The following is a 24,470-nucleotide window of genomic DNA, read 5'->3' on the forward strand; positions in this document are numbered from 1 at the left end:
AACTTTTCCTTGTTCCTTGCCTTTGCTATACATAAACCAACAACAAAAGTAATGAATAAAAATAGTAAATGATACCAAAATAATGTGCATCTCAATTCAATGAACATTTTCAACTCTATGTGTATCATGTTCATAGAACGAAGGCCAATTTAATTCTAATTATTCCTACACTTATGTCAGTTGAGTCACTGCTTAATGATAAGGTAGTAAATAACATGACACATGACTTTATCTTACATACACACATTATGGGACAGATAGATGGAATTATAACTTCATACAAGCATATTTGATTCACATTATGTTGACACTGTACATATTATGTTATTTGAACATTATCTTTACAGATGCGATTTGCATACTTACAACAGTAAATTTGACCTGCAAACAAATATTTTTCCTTTTCACAGCAGTGAATGTTCTTCGTATACTTGAAGCTCTTCTTAGAGACTGTGAACCTTCTAAGCCAGGCATGGAAGAGCACAAAGCCCCGGAAACACCAGCTCCACGAGCACTGACAAATAGCATGCTGACATCTTCCCTAATATCAAAATAAAATATAAAATTAATATTCAATTAGTATTAATTAAAATTATAACAATTAAACGGATTTTTTCCCATCCGTTTTATGTATTGTCTATTCGAAATTATCGGACGCCATGTTTTATTTCTATAACAAGTAGGTAACATTACAGGATACCTATAATATCGATCTCAAGATTGACGAAAAATTGATTTGAATAAAATTTATTTGAAAAAAATACCTTGAACTTTCTTGCAAAATTGTAATGGCACTTTTAGTAACAGGATTTTCTCGAGTTGCTTTAAGCCATCCTGTTGCTGTGTAGAGTACAGGATTAGTACCCAATAAATGTTGTAAAACAAACTGATTGTTTCCAGGTGCTTTTCGTAGAAGCATTTGATGATCTTTCGAAAGAAACAAAAAAAGATATTTGTATTGTCACTCGATAAATTATTCGTAAAAATTGCTACATACCTCGGTCTCCATAATGCGAGAACAATCGGTCCAGAAATGTTTCATCGCTACCGCCAGGGCACACCGTTTCCTCGTCCAATAACCACAAAAGGCCCTTCCGTTCCATTTGTCTACTTCCGCTAAGGTCACTTTGACTAGTTCGCAACATTGTCGCCCCTTGCGAACTTCCGCGATCTAACAGCGAAATCAAACCCTGAGGTGATCCAATACCATCTTCGTCGCAATCGTCTTCATAATCGACGTCGATTCCTTCTTGAACATACCTGAATTCGAAATGGCGCGAAACCATTAATTTAATTATAACTTTACATGGACCGTATCAAGAACCATGTCTCTTAAGCGAAATGAATGACTAATAAAATTATTATTACTTTTTTGAGGTTCAGGATCAGACACGAGTATAGTAATACCTCGCTAACTGTTGCAAGCTAGAATCCAAAAGTGAATAATAAAAATAGAAACACAGAAAAATGCTGTTTAATTATTTCAGACGGATTTATAAACATTTAATTAGAAATATATAAAAATGTAATTGTTTGTTGTATCATTAATTCATTAATCATAGATGGTAACAATTAATGAGGCAAATATTAAAAAAAGGATTATTAGAACTAAAACTTTAGGATATTCCTATGTAATTAGTTTTTATCTCTGAAGATAATATTTTATAATACAATAAATATATTGTTTAAGATCATTAACATGAGAGAATATTTTAATTTATTTTCATAGTACCTGTCTTTTGGTGCTACGAGGGTAGTATGATGAAACAGCAACTGCAGTCGTTCCTGCAAATAATTATGACAAAGATCTTCAAAGCAAGCACCAGTTTGTCGTCCGCAGGAGGCTGGATTCTGAAATCCTGGAGAATCGCACAGCAATAAGGAAGATACCGCGTGCACAGAAGATGATATGGATCTGTTAATACAAAAAAATAAGTTCCATTTAAATAAAATAAATTAAATTAAAAATAAGTAGTGTGCGGACTCCTCTCTTTATCCTTAATCAAAAGAACCTTACAATTAAATAATGAAAATTCTTTGAAAGAAAAGTACCTATTGATAAGAGCCGCTACGCAATGGAACACTTCGGAATAGAGTCCTATGAGAAGACCTTCCAGAGCGTCCAAACCCATTATATCTTTTCCCTGCTCCGTCGGGCTTGGTGTTCGAAGTGCAGGTCTCGGAGTACTCGGTGTACCAGCACCACCTCCGTTTGAAGAAAACACTATTCTACTCAATTCCTCGACTGTAGTACCCAACAATGTGGCAGCTTTCTCGGCACATTCTACCCTCGCGAATTGCCATCGACTTTGGGAACTAGTGCCAGCTTTAACAGCACCAGCACAGCTCAAATGATAAATGCCGGCGAGTACGAGCCAGATAACCTTCTCCTCGGTTTCAGAAACACCAAGAATCCGAAAGGCAGCCACGATTCGATTGAACTCAACCATGGCACGTTGCTTGTCTTCGTGCTTCTGAAGAGGTGTAATAAATGCATTGTTCTCCGCGACTAGATTAGTAAGATGCAACTCCTTTCTCAGTGCACCCTCAGCACCTGCTAGCAAACGGTAAATAGCGTGGAAGGTCGGGTCTCCGTTTGCTCTCCTACCTATCCTTGATTTCTCCAAAAGCAACACCTTGTAAACAAAAAAAAAAGATTAAAATAAGATCCTACTTCTGTTATTTTTTTGAGTAATTTTGATATTTTTGTGTAGAATCAGCTTCATTCTTATCACCTGTAAGGAAGCAGATGCTACTTGACCCGACTGATCGAAGTCCAAGCTAAAGATTTGTGTAAATCGTGTTGCGTTCGAATTCATATGTGTTCTACTGTTTCCAAAAGCTTCCAGCACCGTGAAAAGAGCGTTCAGCTTCTCAATAGTCAGGATCTACAAAAAAAAATATAAATCAATGACGAATGAAGTATAATATAATTTATTCTACACAGATAATTCACCTTGTTAACTGTGCCTGCAGCCAGTACGAGATAATGGAGGGCATGTTTGAAGTTGGTAGTTTTTCCTGAACCACTACGACCAAGAAAAACTAAGGAATGATCTCTTCGGGTTGCTAGCATCCCCCTGTAAGCTGCTTGCGCCATTGCATAAACATGTGGTGGCATATCCTCGCTTTTGCATCCTCTAAACATGTGTGCCACCTAAAACAAGAAGACAAATTAATTAAAAATTAATATAATTCAAAGGGGAAACATTTGACAGGGAAATTCTCAGATTTAACTCTGATTTTTATACCCCCATGTTTTACTGCAAGCACAATATACCCTTGAAACTTTTTCAACGTCTACGAACTTTACTCTTATCCACCATGTCTTCCCACTTTTACCACCCTTATCTACCCTTCGCTACCTTTAAAACAGCGTCTTCATGCTCTCAGCTTTAGAACCCTCTACTCCCTACGTGGCTAACTTTCTACTTTGTAATCCCCAACGTACATTTATGATAATATTAATATACTAAATATGAATGTTGAAAATCAAATTCGATAAACGCTGGAGGAAGCGGAGCAATTTAGAAATTCCACTTGCCTTTTCCGAGTAAATTGCCAACGGCGCCACCGGATTGATAATGATCATGCTATCTCCTGCGTAAGTGTGTATTAAATTGCTGGCGTAACGTTGTCTCAGCGTGTGGAGAACAGAGGATTCATTGAGAAAGCGTAATTGCGAGAGCTCCTCGGCCTTGTCGAACTGCGGGGGATTCGCCTGCGAAAGAAAATAAACGATCAATTTGATTCAACCTACTTGTCAGACCGATGCATCTCTATCGTGCCAAACGTGTTACGTTAAATTCACTTTTCCACTTGTCTCTACTGATTGCTATATCATCTTGTTGCGCCGGTACTTACCTTCTCAACGTCTTCTTCGTCGACCAGAAGCTCTTCGCCGGAAGTAGTCAAGCGAATTCTCAGTTTCCCGGTGTCCGGATCCGCGTGGCCACACTTTGTCGCAGGGGTGAAACCACCCCGGTGCAGCAACCAAATCCTTTCGGAGCTTAGCCATGCTTGTTCTTGCGCGAGATGTTCCTCCGATCGTGCCTGTATTTCAATAAAAACAGAACAATTATTTAATTAATATTGTTTTAATCTTCTATCCACGTTTATCAACTAAAAATTTCTAAGAGTAAGACTCTTCGTGACGAAGACTCAGTTATTTTAATACTTTTACATTTTGTACTTCAGCAGTCTTTAATGAGCTTACTTATAATTGGATAAGATTCTGACAAATCCTGATTAAGGAAACGTTGATTTCCTGCGATCCAGAAACATTCTGGTCCCAATGTAACACAGATTGCTTTCTGGATACATAACATTAGCATAATAATATCCATATTTTAGCCACCAGTAAAAATTTTCACTTAAAATTCCTTGGCAATGAACGCGTTAAAGTTGAAGGTGTGACTTGACAACCTTGTGACGTTAGAGAGTTGCGACACTATCCAACATGGAATGAGCGCAAATGAAATTCAATGTTGAAATAAATTACAAAGGTTTCGTTTTCCATTTACAGGATTACTTGTACCACCTATCAAATGATTTTAAAGAAACGAACAATTTCATCAATTTATGATTATTCTTTTCTTCTTATTTTCATATTACGGTTTCACATTTATTTCTACCTACTTTTTTTCTTTTATTATTACATCTGTCTGTTTCATTATACATAGAAAATATTAAAATTTCTCGGCGCCAATTAAGATTCGCCGTATAAGGAACGGTTCCAAAGCATCAAAAATAAATGATGACATTTCTAAGCCGAAAATGGAATTCCTCTAAAGAGGATATTTTGTAACTAAAAATATCGAACTGTCGTTTAAATTATCGGCATCCTTCGAAACATCAGGATCGTTTAATACCGGTTTCGTACGCCTAATACTTCCATTTGCATAACGCCTTTACGTGCCTGACCTTAATCAAGTAGAACAATTTAAAAATTCCAAGGTTTGTAAAAGTCTGGTATAGAAGGCAGTACTAATTCAAATATGAATATCAGGGGGAATCAATCTTTAAAACATTAAAATTAAAAGATTTAGAAATCTAAGAATCTTGGACCACCCCTTTATCTGCTTCCTAGAGTCTCCTTTCTCTACAGTGCCATTTTCTCTAGGAAAGAGGTTGTAACTACTCTGTACACGGTTCCGTGTAACGTAATTTCGAACTATTGTGGGTCGTTCGAAGTGTCAACATCTTTTTCCATGTACAAGACAGCAGCGAACAAATCCCCTAATTTCTCGAATCACGCTAAGGTGCAGCTGCGTATCGATTTCCGCGTCGTGTCAGCCGTTTTGCTGGAAGGCGCCGTGACTCGTTCTATTCTACCATGTAAGAACGACGGTCTGCTGACTTCCTGGTAATAAATTACCATGAATCAGGCTCTATCTCTCTCTTCGTGGTAAGCAGAGTACAAGAGTCGCATTGTTTGGCGAAACAAACAGAGCGCCGCACCGCCTGCCATCGGCTAAGCAAATCCTAAACGGGAGAATTACACGATTACGAGAAGCGTGTGCCCTTTAGCTGAGTTTCTAGCCAGTGTCCATGGCGGGAACAATGTCGCTATTTCTGGTGAGGCTACTAAACCACCGTCATCCTGGTAATTACGAGTTGGTAACTTTACCGAACGGTATTTAACGTCCGATTGAACGACTCCGTTCGATCGGCTAATTCTTTATTCAAGGTGATTACCATTAAGCGTAGGGTGTACCATTTGAATCTACGATTGGTCATAAAGGTGTCACCTGTAGATCTGTGAATAGATGAAATATATCCTGGAAGATACCAGTCAATTTGTTTTCAGAATCGTTTTCAATAAAGTTTAAGTTATTACATTGTGTAACTTTTAATTAATAATTCTCCACTATTAATATTTCGTAACGCTGCCTTTTGCTGCAATTACTTTCGATGCATTTTAAGCAATTCATTTTGATTGCTTTATTTCTAGCCAATACTTCTATCGAACGTTCGATCAATTGACATTTATTACTAATAATAAATATTTCCACGAATTTTCAATGAAGTTGTGGTCCGAAGAATTTTTAGGCCAGTTAAGAACTTCCACTTTTTTCAATCATGTATCATAATTTTACAAGTATCAATACATCATTAAAAAAATAACAAAAACTCCGTTTAACTCGGGTTTCATTTAAAAATTAATGATATTTATATAAAATCATCAGCTTATGCGAGTGGCTCTAATAATTTAATCGCCCACTACTTTGAAAATATTGTAATACAGGGGTGGGAGATTATTTGATACAAAGAGGAATTATTATTTTAAAATTGTAGTTATAAATAATCAGTGGTGTCGATGATTTGAAGGGAACTCTTCCATCCCCAAGCAACCCACCCCATAGTAGACAGCTCTCTCCTCAAGGTGTGTCCATAACGACGTACCTCTATTTGCGGCGGTATTCTATTCTGCAGAAGCACTTCCAGCCGTTTCATGCACTCTCCGGCACCCTTCGCGACATCATTCTCCCTTCGACGTTCGCAACCCTCGTCCACCGTATCCTCCCCATTCCTGCGCCTTCTCTTCCCCCTTCCTCGCCCAATTTTCTTCGCCAGAGCCATCTCCACTATCTCCTCCCACGCTATAATATCAACAAACTGTTTGGAATTCCTCTGGACACCGTTACATCGATTCCTCTTCTGCAAACCACCGTTCCAGCTCTTCATGGAGGATCCTCTCAAGCTGAAAATTCGTAGATCGGACACGGTATTCGGCACCCTTTGCTCCACTTCTGCGGTGATCCTCCTCCACTTCCTCTCTCTAGGAGCCCTGATCACGTTACTGTCGTTCCATCCTTGTTCCATCCTTTTGATCCGATCGTCTATAGATCCAACACGCAACGTATCCGCCCAGTTTTCCTTCTTCCTCGAGTTGGCCGACTTGGAGGAGCAAGAGGACACGTGGGCGCCACGACAAGCCCTCTTCATCGCGTTAATCGCGTTGCTCGGTGATCGATCGATCGACGATCGGCATCGATCGTTCGCAAAAGCGTTCTGACCCGTCTCGGACGAATGCATGCTGTCGGTGTCGCTACATTCCCAAGAACTCGTGCCATTTCTACTGATTCTTCTGCTCGGATTTTTTACCGCGTTAACCGGCTCGACGAAGTCTGCGTCGTCCGGCTTCCGGAAGCTGGTGGCGGGAAAGGAAATAGTCGCGCGACGATTGCTTTGTTTCACTATGCCATTACCGTGAGCTTTGCCCCTGCACGATCTGTGAAGCAGGTGATGCGCTCTCAGGGACTCTTTGTCGCTCGTCTCCTTGTTTAAAGGCATCTCGATCCCGGGAAAAAATGACCCACGTGTTTTTTGCCCTCTCGCTTTCACGTTAGTTAATTGGCCGCGAAACAGTAGCTTGATCTCGTTTCGTTTTTCCTTTTATCTCCTTGAGAGACACCGTTTCCTTTGGGAAAAATATTTTCTTCGATTTTAGATATTTTTGAATGTTTTTGCTGAAGAAATAGCTGAATGTTTCTCGTTGATGATGACACTGTTGTTATCATTGTCTTTCAGATTATTAAACTTAGGGATTCGGGTATGAACAATTTAAAGAATTCACAAAATATCATAATCACACACTGAATAAACCGTAATCACTAAATCTTTTATTTCTCTATTAATATATGAATGTATTTTTCTATCCAGTAATCTAAATTATTTTGTAAGAATTTTAAGTTTGAAATTTAATTTAATTTGAACACGACACGTTTAATGAACTCACGATAAATATGGAAGTTATTGCTTAATTTGAACACAGAAATGAAACACCGAATCACTGTTCACAGAAAAGTTCTTGGTGAAAATATCAATCGATCAGTGATTTCGCGGCACCGCGGAAATCGAGACTTCCCGCGCGATAAGATGATACGAAAGAGAAGACAAGAGAACCGCGAGACAGGGCTCCATTACGAGGAGCACCTCGAGCTCACCGAGTCTCGACTGAAGGAAAAGACAAGAGTGGTATCTCTCCAGACCGAAGGAGATCAAAAAGAAACGAAAGAGGCAGGCGTGCTCCCACGATTGGCGTGTTCCTTCTCCTCCTGTTCAAACATCTTTCTCTTACTCCTGCTGATCCCTTCTTCTTCGTCCCGCCAATAACTCTTTCACTTTACTCGCGACATTTTCCTCCGCGATACGCGGTTTTGCCGATGCGAACAGGTTGTTGTTGTTTCTGTGTTTTGACAAATTGTTCATCCGCCAGAAATTTTAAAACATTCCCTACGCTCTAATTAATCTACTTAATAATAGCTTTCTATGATGTAATAATTTTTGAAATAGCAAAAATTTGAAAATATCAAGAGTGTAGCTCATCGTTTTGAATAAATCGAAGAAGCTGTCAGTTCACCTTTTCACGCAATCCTCTCCTTTCGAAAGGAACAATTCGCGCGCCTATTCAACCGGCAATTTGCATAAACACGATTTTCATGCAAACAACACGAAGACAGGGAAATCTATGCATATCGAAGACGTTTCCTCCTATTTAATCTCTTCGATGACCTCGTTCCCTTTCCCTGTCCGTATGCATCAGCAGAGCGACGACTTGCTAAACCGCGACGAATCAGAAATTCTACCCCAACTCGTTTAAATATCAATTTCAACTTTATCCAACTGACCGTGCAAAACGATTTGTACGATATAAAATCTAGGTGTCTCGACGATTAGTCGTTGAAAGGAACCGAGTCGTTTTTAGCTAAAATAATTATTTCCCAAGCATTCGTCGAAGATTAACCAGGCGAGCTACGTGAAAGAACCGTCTGGTGTTCGAAGCAACGTGAGGTAAATATAAAGAAGCTATCCCATCTTTGTGTTACGGACTTGAAGAGGCTGGCTTTGATGGACGTAATGCTTGGTGTTTCGAGCTTCTTAAAATAGTAACATAAAATAGTAACTCTGCTGCCCTCAGCACGCAGATCGCGTGCACCGAGATGCACGTGATGAATCTGCGAATGCATCGGTTCGCAGTTGGGGACGTCCCTCCCTTTTTTCCTTCCTTTCATTTTTTCTTTTAGTTTCCCTCCACGCATCGCAACAAACGTCTGTGATGTTTCTGCTTTCTGTTTTCTTAAAATTCTCGTGTCTTTGTTAGCCGACAAATTAATTTTATTTACTTTTTATCAAAGCTTAATTACAGGTGTCATTTCTTAATTCTTTTATGTCATCAAGACACACCGAGACCTTCTGTGTTTCAAAATATTCCAATTCTAAGGTTCAAAGAGAGTCATTTGTAAACGAATTTTCTCTGGAAACTTTTCATTCTATCTTACTTATCTGGACAACGACCACGACCCTTACGTTTCAATCATCAACGCAGCGACGAGGAACAGAAACATGGAAGATTGAACGCGTGGTAACACGTTGCATTGAAAGGGTATACGCAACAGATGAACGAGACTACATCGCGGAAGGCGTGGGAAGTCGGGCTCTCAATCCTTTCAGAAGAATTCCTTTGTGCGAGGTTTTTTAAACCGTTGAAATATGTCACCGGCGCTCCGCCTCGTGAAATCGTTCCCGCCACAACGACATACCGATGTCACGCGTTTAACAATCAAAACGTAAACTATCTATCAAAATTCCTAATACTAATTGGTCAGTGATGACCGACTGTTCGAATGAAAAAAGAAGGAAATTAAATAATTTTAATACGAGGATCGATGAGATCGTGTTCCTGTGTGGGCGAATTACCACACTACTCGCAGAAGATCAAGCCTGTAACAAGCTTTCAATCCTGACAAACCCGTCGGTTGCGCAATCCATAATCCTTCCTAAGTAAAAAAGCTATTATTATTCAGAGTTTATTAAATTGAAGTATGCTAAAATAGTCGAAAAGCCGACGAGTCGCGTGGGTTAACAACCGCTTCAAAAACTGAGGACACTTACTTAAAAGTTATATTTGGAAATGGCTGACTGTCGCCCTACTTAATTTTCCCAAGTAACCAAGGGGTTAATCGGATCAAAGAACTTCTCCGAGCCGCGTTCCTGGACGATTTAACGCGAAACTTTTCGTACTTCCCGTCGTACTATTTTAGTCAAGTTACTTGCCGACAACTACCAAGATTGAAAGGATACGGTAAATAAGGAGTAACAGTGTAAGTAACTCGAATATCAAAGCAGCTAATGAACACTTTACTTTAATAAAAAAAAATAATAACAGGGAACGAACGATTGAATTACACCCTGTAGAAGAGTTAGTCATCAGCGATGATGCTACCGCGTCGTAATACTTAAGCGCCGTTTCCGTATTACATTCAATTACACAGTGCAACACGAGGCAAGTAACAGTTTTTGAAACGTATGAAAAGTGTGTTTGATACAGCGTCACTTGGCAAGAATGTCATTCAGAAAGCACAGAGAGCTCGAATATGGAAAGGAGAACGTTCCTCGGAGGCGAAACAAGCACATTTAAAGCGTAGGCTGCACCAGCCGGATCCTTATGGACCATTCATACCGATCAAAACTATTCGTAAATAGAAGCATTTTCATTTTAAATCTCAGCATGCAAGATGCTAATTCGTAATTCGAACGAGGTTCAACTTCCCAGTCTTCTGAAAACTCAGATTCTTTTCAGCCTGAAATTACTGAATACAGAAAAATTCAGAGGAGATGCAGAGGTAAAATCTCGACTAGGATCGCATTAAAAAATGTATTGATGCTTTGGATATTTTTTTAAGAGTACAGTCGCCGAAGAAATATAGCCTGGCAGTTAATTTAATAGATTTATAAATGACACGTGTTTTTCAACGACGAAAGGAAGGCGGTTTCGATTGATGATGCTGGATTCATCGGTCATCCAGCTTGACAAGGAACGCGATTGTGAAGGCAGCATTGCAAGACTTATTCCGTTCGAAGGCGACCAACGCAGCTTAGTGACTTAGCAAATCACAAAGAACAATAGCGAAGATTTAATTACTCACTTTCTAACATTTCAAAGTACTATTGTTCATTGCTAACCAGGCTGCGGAAAACAAGATTCTTCATCGTTATTCACCTTCGTAAGTATTTCCTTTATCTGAATCATAAATGATTCTTGTTTACAGAAGAATGTTATTTGTTATCAGTTTATCGAAAAGCTCTGAAAAAACACAGGATTGCGTTTGAAAGTTACACGGTATCGATCGGTACAATTAGCACCGAGGTACTGTAGAATTAAAGAAAACAAAGAAACCCTGCAATGATGCAGGGTAACTCTGGAATCCGCATTCGAAGCACGCAATCCTATTATCATCGATCAAATGTAGGCAAGTATTCAACCCTCTTGCTGCTCCACGAATAACAAACTATCGACGAATGATAGAACTTTGCGATTCTGAAAATTATAATCGAAGATAAAAATAGAATACTTCAATTTCCACGATAAATACTGTGCGAGAGGGTGAAATCGCTTTTTTAATCAAATTTTATCGTAATGGAAAGCTGAAATTTTAGCCGAATGCCTGAAGAATATAGCACGTTTTAGATCTAAAAGGATGATGTAGACGGTCATTAAACTCTTGTAGCTTGTTCATGTAGCGAGCGTGGGCAACGAACTTCTTTTGGAAACTCGATATTTATAGAAAGGCAATAGGTTGACGTCATTCTCTGACTGCACCTTTAGGTGCATCCTTTTCGGTACCACGTGTTCCTGCGTAACGTTACTTAGCCGTCCTAAATTATCAGCTGTTCGCGTAAACTTCCATCATTTTCCTATCAAATTTATCGATTATATCTAACACAATACAAATGTACTTTTCTATTTCTTTCATTTTTTTTTTTCACGATAGAGTTGGTCGGATCAAATAAGCGATATTTAGTATCAAACATTTTTCTAATAGGTGGGAGTAACACTATCGTTACGGTTTCAAATATATCGTTTAATATTACGTTTGTGGTATGTTCTACTTGGATTTTTTTCTAGGATCAATAACCTGGAATCTTAAAGTATAGGTCAGCTATTCGATAATTAATAAATATCAATTTTTTCTATAAATTAAATCAGAAGGGAAATTTGAAATTTTCTCGAGGAAAACAATGCATTAACGTTATAGAAGTGAATTCAAGCGAAAAATTCCTTCGATGAGAAATTTTCTTGCTGCATCTAAGGGAGTGTTCAGCGAGCATGACAATGGACACCATGAAATAATGCAGTTGCACGTAACGCAGTAGCATGTAATTTCAATCGTGTAATTCTGCATTAACGTGCACGCTGCGAATACAAATTAAGCGCACGCGGTTTACATGATTAATCGGTTAAACGAGAGTATCGCGTTTCGTTAAGGATTACTTTGCTCGCTTTAAATTTGCAATTTCATATTTCAGTTTTGAAGTTTGTTTTCGTGCATCAATATACGTAGAATCAATAAAACTTCTTTCTAAGGAAAAAGGGATCATTGAGAAAATTCTGTCTGGGAACTTGTGTAATGTACATTACAAAATTAGCTTTCAAGTTGGAATTATTATATAATATGGTAAATAGAAGAAACAAAAATAAAATATTTAATTTTGAAAAAGGCTTCAAATAAAAAAAAAATAAATAATTTCCATTAATTATAGAACTTGTAATTTGATAAAAAAAAATTCTAACGATACCCTTTTCTTTAAATAAATAATGAATTATTTACGTAGAAAAGAAATTCAAATCAATTATTCCATCCCTAAAATATCAACTGTAAGTATGTTGAATGCAGAGTGCATCATGTTTTCTATTTTACCGACTGGCAGTACACAGTTTATTCAACTGGGTCACTTAGCAAAGATATAAACCTTAATTTATGTAAATAATTAATTTATAACTTAAAATGTTAGATATGTATAGTGTATCAATTATGGTAATGTTAATTTTAATTCGTGAAATGTATGAACCATTCAAATTTCTCACTATAATATTATTAGTGCTGTTACTATAATTATTTTTATTAATATTGTTAATTAAATATATTTGTGTTCACCCTTTTTCTACTGAAACAATATAAATCAGAAAATATCAAACCTAACTCAAAGTATCATGTAAAACACAGTAATATCACAGACGAACAATCAGAACAAGGAATCCATTCATACTAAAATAAGTATAATCATTAAAAAAAAAGAATTTACAAACATAAATTAAAAGCTTTAACGAAGAAGAACGAGATTACACAGAAATACATTTTATCCTATCGTTCCCTCATTATTTCCTTCCTATCCTCAGAGAAACGGGAGATGCGATTCGACCCAATTACAAGACGCGCCCTGCGTATTTTTGTATCACGCCCATCTTATTATACATTCCAAACGGAATGCAACTGACACATTTACGAGGTGCAAACAAAAAGAAAACCCTACCAGTGCATGCAACATTGAATAAACAGAGTGAAGAATTCCTAATGAAAAATCTTTAAGTGGAGTTATGCTTGACGCTTTAATGAAATTAGAGGACTTGGTCCACCCCCAAAAAAAATCATAATTACGTCAGGATTTTTTTTGCGGTGCAATTATTCTGTTATTACAGGAATTCCAGTTTTCGATTTAACTGAAAAGGTGGCATTACAGAACAAGCAAGTCAGCAGATGTACCGTTAAACGATTACTATGCCACTGCACCGCCACCAGGAATGTGGGTGGAAAGCATTCGTCCCTGCTCTATTGTCTTTTTCTCTTCTCGTACCTAGAAGTGCCCAACAATCTCTTCATCTTTCACTTTTTCCGCGTGCTTACCTGTTCCTTCCTTTTCTACCTGATATTCACCCGTCTTCCCTACTCTTTCCTATCGTCTTTCGCTTATTTTTAACGGGAGATTTCCGCTTTTAGCATCTAAAATGTGGGAATTTTTACCCACTGAATGGTACCGCTTAAGAATACGGGACTTAAATGCACGTTCCTTAATAGACTTTCAAGATCACGCCTGAATTTCTAGATTCTTTTATTTTCGATAACTGGATATATTTATAATTCTAACTTGAACCCCTTAACTAATATTCCACGCAACTAATCAATTAGACACGGTCAGTGAAATTGACAGGAAACATCTAATCACTAGTCCACTTTCTAGAAGATATAGCTAAATTCTTGAAAGTAACGTTTTGCCAGCAATATTACTGCATTTACGGCTCCAGAAACAGCTTACCTGTGTTCTAGAATTTTTCTACCTGTCTCATCACCACACCTTTGCCCCTCCTAGCTATTTATCTTCTGCATTAGATATTCTACTACCAGTTAAACCTTTAAAACTATCTACTTGTTGCATTAGGCGTATAGTTAATTTCCAAATTTCAAATTTCCTATTTAGTATCGTTTGCTACCAAAACGGAGTCGCTCACTCTGTATCGTTGATCAGCGCGCGATAACGCGTGGTAATAATAATGTTATCCAAAATAATATTTTTCTCGGGTAGAATTGAAGTAATTAAAAAAGACTCACCATGTTTTGATGGAAGCGCAAACTACCAGATCGTCGAAGAGTACCACCGCGAATATTCGCGGCTGCAAGTTCGACTTGTCGTCCGTCGCTACCACCCCGTCTCGATAATTCCGACAATTCTGCAACCGGTTGCACCTGCAAACAAAAAAATATCCACCATGATTATTCACATATTTAATGTTCAAAGAGATTTCGAGGATAAATAACAAGATTACGGTGTAAAATACGTATTACGCGAGGTGAATTCATTGAACGAAAGTAATACGGTGTAATCGTAATAAATTGCCATTACGTCCAATTAAAATTCATTAAAAATTAATATCCATTGCACATTAAACCGCCGGATTTCGAAACGTAAAATCTGACACGATTTCGTGACACGAAAGAATCTTAAGAAGCTTAACGTGATTTTTATAAATTTCATTTAACAAGAACCGCAGGCTTAACATATAGTTTTGCATTTTTATTCGAGTAGGTATGTTTGAAGCAATGAAAGGGTTAAATGAAAAAATTGCACAGATAGAAATTTGTGCCATTTTGTACAATTTCACCCACTGTAAAACAACTGTTATACCTAACAAAGATCACGTATCAATTTAGCACAAATATGAAATAAAGAATATTTTTATTCAAACTGTCCGGAATTAATTCCACTAGTATAAAAATTCTCAGAACAACATTCGTCGTACACGAACAAGTGATTGAAACGTTAGTAACTGTAAAACAGTCACAGATAACAGTACGCATTTTCAATAATAATCAGCCAAGTAACGGACGCGATGTACGATGGTACATCTAGTTTCTATCCGCGTGCATAAGCTGTTGAAAATTAAGGTGGGCCCCATATAACGATCGGGCTACAGGAAACAGGATGTTGACCGAGAGAACACCTGCAAGCGGTACCTAGCTGTACATAAGTATGTAAATCACGTTACGTTGTTTCTGTTAAGACCGCTTCTTCGTCGATCGAGAAAGAGAACCAGGGCATGAACCTGCACGAGAGGCTTGCTACTCTAATCGATACATCCTCCTGTTAAGCCTACAGCCCGAATTGGAAATGTTCCAAGAACGAACCTAAACGAACCCGTATTACTTTGATCTAATACAGCCAGTTACACAACAGCATCTTTCTTATTTTAACCGGTGTGTCAATAACCGCCTACCTGCTCACATATTCCTACGTTGACGTTCAACAACTTCTTATTCTTATATTTTTCTTTGCGTTAAATAATTCATTGGAACATTCTCTATAAAAAATATTCAGGTAGATGGATTGAAAATTGATTAGTTCAAAAGATATCTTAGGGAGAGCCTAATGAACTGTCTTTAAAATATCTTTTGAACTAATTGATTTTCGACTAAAGTACCTGAATACTTTTTGTAAAGAATTAAAATACGCCTGGAATGACGTCAAGAAAAGTGCAGAATTCCAATAAAATTTTTTCAAAATTTCAAATTCATCTTCATTTTTTTTTATGGAATTTTTCACTTTGCTATACATCAATCGAAGCGTATTTTAATTCTCTATAAGAAAGTATTAAGGTACCTAAGTCAAAAATTCATCAGTTTAAAAGTTATCTTAGGGAGAGACCGGGAGAGCCTCATGGTCTCTCCCTGAGATTTCTTTTGAACAAATCAATTTTCGACCAAAGTGTCTGAATATTTTTTGTAGAGAATAAAAAGACGTTTCAATTGATGTATAACAAAGTGCATAATTTATTTGAAAAAAAAAATATTGAAATCTTTGGAACCCCTCAACTTTCGGAGCTAACACACGCATCACGCGATACTTCATTCAATGCCATTTAATTCTGTCTATCCTCTATCGTTATTGTAAAACTATAGCCTGGCCCAGTTGCATAGGACGTCCTGTATAATTCGTTTCCCGCCCGATTTGCAACAGACATGTGCGCCGATGCATAGAGCAACCGGATTATACTTCAGTCCCCTTTTAACGAACGTATTTATATGCATAACGCACAGGAGAAGGAGAATAAAGCGAACGAATACGACACGCTCGTATTTTCCATTCTTGCAACACGAGCGTCCTGACATTTTTGGCATTCCATTGCTATGGCGCAAGGTCAAATATCTTTCCCCTTGCAACAACTCGCGCTGTTTTTTCACTTTCGCGCTCTTACAACGTAACAGTATCTTCGATAAGTATATTACTATAACAGTATCATATTTCTAGGTACCGATATAATTTTGTAAAATTAAAACCGATGGGAACCATGACGGGTTTGCAAATTTCGTTTATCATCCATTCAGCCAGTCGACGGTAATAAAACCTTTGGACAGTGCCAATTGAAAAGACAAGTGCTAATTTTTCCTCAAGCATCGTTTAACTGGAAGAGACACAGGACAAGGAGCGAAAGGCTGCGTGCGTCCCCGTGACGTTAGAACGGGGTCGTCTTCGATAATTTCCAGGAACAATGAAAGATCAGTTAGGTTTCTTGGTAAGAAGTTATTTTCACGCGACACTCACGGTCCGAGTATAGTTTTATTATGGATCGTGAGTCACGATGCCGCTATATTCGGTGCACCAGTGGCAATGAACCAAGCCAACATCACCGGGGAAACACCAGTTTCGCTGTCCCGTCGCGACCACCTTTCCAACTGACCAAGCATACCTGTGAACGCTCTCACTTTTACCGGCACAACAATCATCCATCCTGTTCCATCAGAAATTCTCTCATCTTTTTTAATCCTTTCGGTATTAACTTAAGCTAAGCTATAGTTTTACATATAAAATATACAAAATATGAATTGTTAATTATCAGGATCAGTGTATAATCGTTGTTGATGTTTCTATACACTTACCTTCACGGTAACACTGTTGACTGACCCCTTAATAAGATCGATAATCTCCTCTCGCGATTTGTCATCGACGTTGATCCCATTGACCTCGATTAGTCTGTCCCCGGGCAACAACCCGGTGTCGTTGTTGTGTTGTATCAGTGAACCAGGCTCGGCAAAGATCACTGGTCTCATCTGAGTGACACCGTTTGCCGATCGTTCGACGATCACGGCACGCCGCAAGGAAAATCCGAAATCATTTCGTGGCGGTGGTTGCCGCTGGATCGTCAATTCCCGAGGCTCTGGTAACTCCAGCGAAATGATCTCCGGTAACTGGAGCTCGACACCTTGTTCCTCGAAGGACGCCGATGACCTCCACCGGGACAAACCCTGGGATTCTCCTACGGGCGACAGGCTGAAGGGTGGTGTGGCGAAACTGGAATTCGTGGTGTCGGTTAAAGAGTCCGCTGATGGACTCGCGCTGGTCACAACCTGGAATCAGAAGGATTATACTGGAGTAAAATATGAATGGGAGTTAATTCCTACAAGTAACGTGTACTGTCCCCCAATATTAATGTAAATAAAATAAAATTCATAAAATTTTATTTGCAACAAATTCTATGGCGTAGATATTTTTGTTTCTAACTACGACACGATAATTTCCATCGCATGTTTGCTTATTTTGAAATTTAAACGCTTTGTATTAGACACTCTAATCACCTCTATTTCAAGATTTCATGAAGTATAGGAATGGTTAAATAAATAATTATCAGAATATATAAATAAAGAGATCAACATTTATTTCATTGAACTCTGTACATAGAAATATAAGTAAATGTTTAATGGCTTCTTTGCAAATGAAATTCCACTCTGTCCAGCACGTATCTTGTAGATCCTTAATAATTTTGTATGATATTAAGTTTATAAATTTTCTTCTCTTTGAAAAATATGTCTGGATAGAAAGTCCAGCATTTACTATTCACATTTTACAATCTCCTTTTATGGGAATTCTATATCCATAATAATCTTTAATAGTTTTGTATTCCACTTAAGATTTTTCAATTAACTATTCTCCTTTTTTTAAAAATGTGACAGGGCAGAATTCCCAGCATCAATGTCTAGTTGAGAAATATCCTCATTAACTAACCTTGTACCGCTCTTCTTTGTTCCATAATTCTTCGATAAATTTTATACAACTTTTCAATAAACATACGTTAATTGTTTCTGCAGTTTTAGAAACAGTAAAAGCAAGAATTTGTGCAATTTCACTTTCTATTAATTTTTTGCTACGAAACGTGTTACGAATTTACACGTTGCGGCAACGTTATATCTTATTACAGTGAAAGCTGAAGGAACACTGACTGAATACTTTGCAAATACAATTTAAGCGTGCTATCCTTTTGCCCTAACCGTCTATATGTTTAATATTGATGTACAGAGTTCAGGAGAAATGAAAGTCGAACTAATGTCGATTTCTACGTTCTCACAGCTCGTTATTTATGTACGTGTCGCTCACAACACATACAGAATTATAAATATGAATATGATTCTTCGTTTGCAAATTTCTAGTGCATCTTTGGGAATTTTTTTTAGAAAATCCTATCAACATTTTCAAACAAATGTTTTTTCATTTTAAAAAACATATCTTCACAAACTACCACTAATTTTTGTATGCAAAAATAATAAAAAATATAGAAGATATTAGCTAACATTTGGTATACCCTCGTTAAAAGTGAAAAATCTTCAACAAACCTGTAAAAGCTTCCCGTCACCCTGATGATGATGATGATGATGATGTTGCTGATGATGTTGCTGGTGCTGATGCTGATTTTGCTGAGCAGCACGCTGAGGAGAGACCTGCCACGAACCCTGTGTCTGTGTTTCCTCTTCGCTACAACCTTCCTCCTTGTTCACAGCGTTTCCGTATCCAGTCAGATGTACAGGTACGTTTTGATATGCTATCACCTCGTTCTGCAACGTGTTCCTGACTAACAGATTGCTGGCTTCCTGATAGTTTGTCTCGTTCCCGTTCGGCAACGTGTTCTCCTCCGCCAATGAGTTGGTCGTGCCGCTGATACTCAAACGTGGCCCCTTCAAAATTCCACGTTTCGGTGGCTTCGGAGGCAACGGAGGCAAATTCTTGCTCGACTGTCCGCTGCTCGTGTTTGTCGGGGTCGCCGAGGACGTGGTGGTGATCGTCAAGGAAGTAAGCGAAGTTTCCGAGGAATCGCTCTGGGTTAAACCATCCGGCGTCCTCGTGTTCCAATTGTTACCAGTTCGTACACTTTGACCGGAACTCGACGAGTTCTGCGAGTTCTCCAACAGATCACGATCCAAATAAGCGAAAAACGAAGCACTATAGTCCGCGGTGATACCACTGGGCAGCTTCTCCTTTTCCTTCCGACGACCAGGTATCTTCAACGATCTCCGAACCTGTGAACAAAAATACGAAGTAATTAATCCATCGAGTAGTTAAAAAAATCATTTTCATTGGAATAATTTTAAAAATAGAGAAAATTTATTTTTATTCAGGAGAGCCAAAAGGAATAGGAATTCTTTGGGATTTTTTAAAAATAAATTCTACTCTTTTTTTTGTACTCTTGGCTCTCCTGAACAGGCATACTCTCTTAACCAATGACGCAGGGTGTGCGTCCTATACTATTTATTCTATGTAGGGATAAGAAAATTCCTATGGTTTTGTTTAATCAATATATTTATTAGTATATTTACATCATACATGCATCGTATAAATAATTATATTATACATATCAAAGTTTCACTATCATAAAAATAACAATGTATTTTCTTGAAAAATGACTTTGATAATAGGTGCACGACTTTATGCATGCAACTATTCTCATTTCTTATTCAAATATTCTTCAACTACCCTTTGGGTATGGTGGTACGTTATTAACATTTGTCTTCCGCCTAAAAAGTCCTGTGGGAACTGAAATAAGCGTTAATTGAAGGGGGGCGAGGTTTAGGCGAATATGGTGTGTGACTCATTGTCAGAACCACCCTAAGCCGTTTAATCTTTCCTGGGTCATTAACGTCTGCATGTGGCCTGATATTTCCCCACGCAAAATAATAATACCCCTCGAATTTCGCAAAATTGCCAATTTATCTTTCGTTATTACATGAAAACCTTTCAGATTTGAATGTTCACTTCGGGTAAATTCTAATACATTTCAAACTGAAACGGTACCAATTGTTTGAAACTTTTTTCACTGTGCAGTCAATTATGAAAATATCGATCCCCGATACGAAGAGATACCAAGTGTTAACCTTCCCTCTTGTATCTGAACAGAGTACTTACTAAAAGCATACATCTCGATTCCGCAATCGCATTTGACTTTCAATGAAGCAAACAAGAAGGAAAGTTATTGAGTTTAATGTGGGAAAATATGTATGACGATAGAACGTTATAACGCTTTTCAAGAGTTTCAGGCGAATTCTTATCAAGATTATCTTAAATGGAGATAAATATCTTTTAAACAGAATTCTAAATAAACATTCGTTTATGCAAATTGGGTATTTTCTTGTTACTGAAACGATAGAAATAAATTTATCACCGAGATAAGGGATTATGAAATATTTTTGCTAAAAATAAAATGAAAATTATAAAGCAACGTGCAATCAGAAAAGAAATGTAAAGAAATAAAAATGAATTTATCACTAAGAAACGGTGATAAACATTTTTATTTCGAATGAGAAATATAATTCCTCGATAAAAAGCAACGGTATGATAACGGTAAGTGTTGAAGAGAAATTAATATAAGAACGTAGAGAAATAAATTGGAAGTGACCGGGTTGCAACGCTCTATATCCTTCTAAATTCACTTCCCAAATGTATTAATCAAATATATCTTGAATACATTGATCATTTTAATTCGATTAACAAAAGAGAGAGAGAGCAATGGGGTTAAACGTTTGCGCGATGCACACACGTGATTACCTTTAATTGTTAATACATGAACACGTTGTTAAACTAGATCTAATTGAAAAATACGTGCAAACATAATTATACGTCAATTATGAATGATGTCTGAAGATAAACTACCTTGAAATAATAAATCTTCATTGATTTTAAAATCTTAAAATATAAAAAGTCCAACACAATTTGATGACATAAAAGTATTGTAAAATCTTATTTATAATATATCAATTTAAAGCTTAAAGCTTTACGAATATGACTACCTAAAAGCCTTATCGATATTTTTAATACAAAGTGATTATTTTAAGACACCCGGTATACTGTCTACGGAAACTGCCTCTGTATACAAACACTGTTCCTTATCGCGTACTATCTCATCCGTCCAATAACACTTCCCTTCGATTATATTATTAAACCCGGAATGCTGATAAACATTATGTTAACAAACAGAAATTTATTTTAGCATTTATCTAAAGTTTCTCATATGAAAATTCGAGAAATAATATACAACGATAACAAATGTGACTATCAATTTGCATATTTATAACATCTCATATCATTACTATGACTGATAGAGTCATTAATACTTTTTTAAGTCTTAACTATGAAATTATGGGGAGTTTAAGTCATCATTTTATTGATTTCGAATTTGTTTAAAAGATACAGACTTCTAAATGTTGTGATATTGAAAATGAAAATAATGTCATGAAAACTCGAATATTTTAAATTTATAACAAAATATAATATTTTTAGTATATTGGTACATCAGCTATTCCAAGGTGTTCGAAAAGGAAAAAAAGCATAGATAAAAAGGACAGATTACCCATCCATGAGTCAAGCCTGACAAATCGGTAGAATTATCTGTGTACCTCCACTTTGTCGTCGATAAGCATGACATAGAACGCACGTAACATGCATTCAAAGGTCAATACTCGATATATAGAACCGTGGTGTTATTCGAGAATTTTTTTTTATTTTTTATCACCCAACAGAGATAAACCTTGCACAGCTGCATTTCACATTTCGTATAATGAAAAGAGAATCGTTCGACAAATTATACGGTACGTAATTAAAAGAAAAACTTTCTTAACTCGATTAACGCTTAAAAGGAAAACAGATCGTCATAGTGAATAGGATACAGCGCAACGATCTCAATAGATTTGAGGCGGCGCGCCGGTCACCGGTGACCCCCTACGGTAGTCAACGAGTTAACCTTCGCATTTCAAGATCATTGAAATCGATGAGATGTATTCGAAAAAAAAAAGAAAAGAAAAAGAAATACATACTTCATCCAAACGTAGTAATTCCTCAGCGGACATACTACTGCGATCTCGTTTCTTGACATCTTTTCGTTCCTTCTTCTCTCGCTTTCGTTTCTCCTTGTCGTCCTTCTCCGTAGCCTTCTTCATAAAGTTAAACATCTTCTCATTCACAGCACAGGATCTCGAATCGAACGTGAGAAAGAGATATTACGGTGGATATCTCCTCTCTTGATTGACAGCGCGTGCAGTTTTACGCGCAGTCGCGTATTTCGGTTTTCGGCCCCACACGCATAACGCGACGACACTGTCCATCGAGAAACGACTAAACGTGCTCGAACACGGAACGCATATCGCTCTAATCGAATAAAAACACGACGGTATTGTTTCCTTTACGTATGTGTACAGAGTGGTGCGATGGCTGAGGAAAACGAGGGGGCATCGAGCGGGGGCATGTGCACACACTCGGGGGGCAAGTCGCATACGCGCCAACCGAGCGCAAATCGGCAACAGGAAATTTCCTGTCACGAGCGAATACCGAATAAACGGTACGTCACTTTCGATGCCCCGTTATTGTACAATAAAATACCAGGCACGTTCCATCCGTTACGACTACGATATTACCACTCGGAACAGAGAACGACCGACACGAAAGCACGACGAATGTCTGCACTAGGTTCTAACGCGGCACGGATCACGGGACACTGAATGCGTTGGTAAACTTTTTGTCGATGATCGACGGTACGGTGAGACGTGACGAGTACAGGGGCGTGAACCTACCGCAGCAAACTGTTTCTTCATGGCCGGTCGTTTCCGGCATTCGATCCTGATAAGGTGTGCGAAATTCTTGAAAGATTCTCTTTTTTTTCCCCTTGTCCTTTTCCTTGATGCGGTTTGTCGTGTGTACGCAGAGATATGTATATAATACTTTTTTTTTTGTTTTTTTTTATCGGGTTCTTACATAAACAAGAGTAAGTTTAATGGAAAGCACAACTTCAACGATACGTCTCTATGTTGGTCGCGTGAACTTTTGCTCGTTAGCTTGGCCAATAAAAATGCATCGGTGTTTCATGCGAAAACAATATCGTGACGATCAGCGCGTGACAGCGAACTTTTGCCTTCGCGAGGCTTTCGAGTCGCCGGTACAAGCAACGGGGGAAGGCGGAAGGGAAGGATAGGAATACGCGTGCCTAGAACAAAGAGGAAGGGGGGAGGGTTAGAAAGGAGAAAGAGAAGTACGAGTGAAAGAGCAACGAGAATCTACATGTCATTTTTCACCACACCTTACTCGCATGCTCTTTAACTAACGGAAAGCTTCTGCTTGTAAACAAATGCCAACGGGCAACGTTGAGAATGAACCTTATGCGTTGCGGCATGCAATACGCGTTAACTAATTCCTCCGACGCCACGATCGAGCAGAACGTTAAAACTTCTCCGCGATGTCATACGAGAATCGAACACCGACACGATTTTCGATACTTTAAGAAACTGACAGCCAGCACGGCACGAGACACACGTCACAACACCGCCACCACACCACCCGCCGCCATTCACTAAAACCGAAGACGCGTGCGATTCTTGTTAACTTTGCACTGGACTATTACTTGAAACAGCTATGCCATCGCTCCATAACTATCGTATACGTGCCCATCGGAACTTATAACAACCTAGCCCATTGGATCGTTCCTCTTGTCAGAAAGACAGTCCAAAATCGAGAAAAAGTTTTAACGTCGCACTCGTGTGACACCGACGACTGTCATGGCAGACTGGACTCCAGGTTACCAGTTAGACCAGTGGCGACTGCTGGCGTCCTAAACCGAATCATGGCCTATACGCCCGCACCCTTCTTTCCGTTACGCGTTACTGCGCATGCGCCACTAATCGATAATATCTTATCGACTGAACTCAAACTGAACATTTTTGAAATTTTGAAAAACCAAAATCACCGACGAGATGCTATTAAAGACTGTCAGCCTTATGGAATATCGAGTCTCCTGAAAAATTCGCTGTTCTTTAACGCCCTCTAGAATAGAGATCGAAATAAGAAATATAATAGAAGCCAAATCAGTGAACCATATCTTCATGGAA

At 38.1% G+C, this 24,470-nt stretch overlaps 1 protein-coding gene across 3 annotated transcripts in view; it reads right to left on the bottom strand.

Annotated features, from left to right (window-relative positions):
* The window catches only part of LOC114877255 (unconventional myosin-XVIIIa), a 46,385-nt gene extending 22,193 nt beyond the window's left edge, over window positions 1–24,192 (bottom strand). Inside the window, exons 1-13 of one of the 3 annotated variants that reach the window (XM_029189587.2) lie at window positions 23,163–24,192; window positions 18,942–19,622; window positions 17,214–17,681; window positions 14,391–14,525; window positions 3,865–4,053; window positions 3,545–3,721; window positions 2,957–3,157; window positions 2,736–2,888; window positions 2,053–2,636; window positions 1,733–1,915; window positions 998–1,260; window positions 765–927; window positions 367–541 (exon numbers count right to left, since the gene is read on the bottom strand). In XM_029189587.2, coding sequence (XP_029045420.1) covers window positions 367–541; window positions 765–927; window positions 998–1,260; window positions 1,733–1,915; window positions 2,053–2,636; window positions 2,736–2,888; window positions 2,957–3,157; window positions 3,545–3,721; window positions 3,865–4,053; window positions 14,391–14,525; window positions 17,214–17,681; window positions 18,942–19,622; window positions 23,163–23,183 — 3,393 coding nt within the window. In that variant the 5' untranslated portion in view covers window positions 23,184–24,192. Of the gene's footprint in view, window positions 1–366; window positions 542–764; window positions 928–997; window positions 1,261–1,732; window positions 1,916–2,052; window positions 2,637–2,735; window positions 2,889–2,956; window positions 3,158–3,544; window positions 3,722–3,864; window positions 4,054–6,405; window positions 7,576–14,390; window positions 14,526–17,213; window positions 17,682–18,941; window positions 19,623–22,409 lie in introns of those variants that run through there. The other 2 variants (XM_029189586.2, XM_029189588.2) reach the window with 2 other exon arrangements.
* Between the last annotated feature and the right edge of the window lie 278 nt (window positions 24,193–24,470).

This window comes from Osmia bicornis, chromosome 10 (assembly GCF_907164935.1).
Source record: "Osmia bicornis bicornis chromosome 10, iOsmBic2.1, whole genome shotgun sequence".
NCBI classification, from domain to species: Eukaryota; Metazoa; Arthropoda; class Insecta; order Hymenoptera; family Megachilidae; genus Osmia; species Osmia bicornis.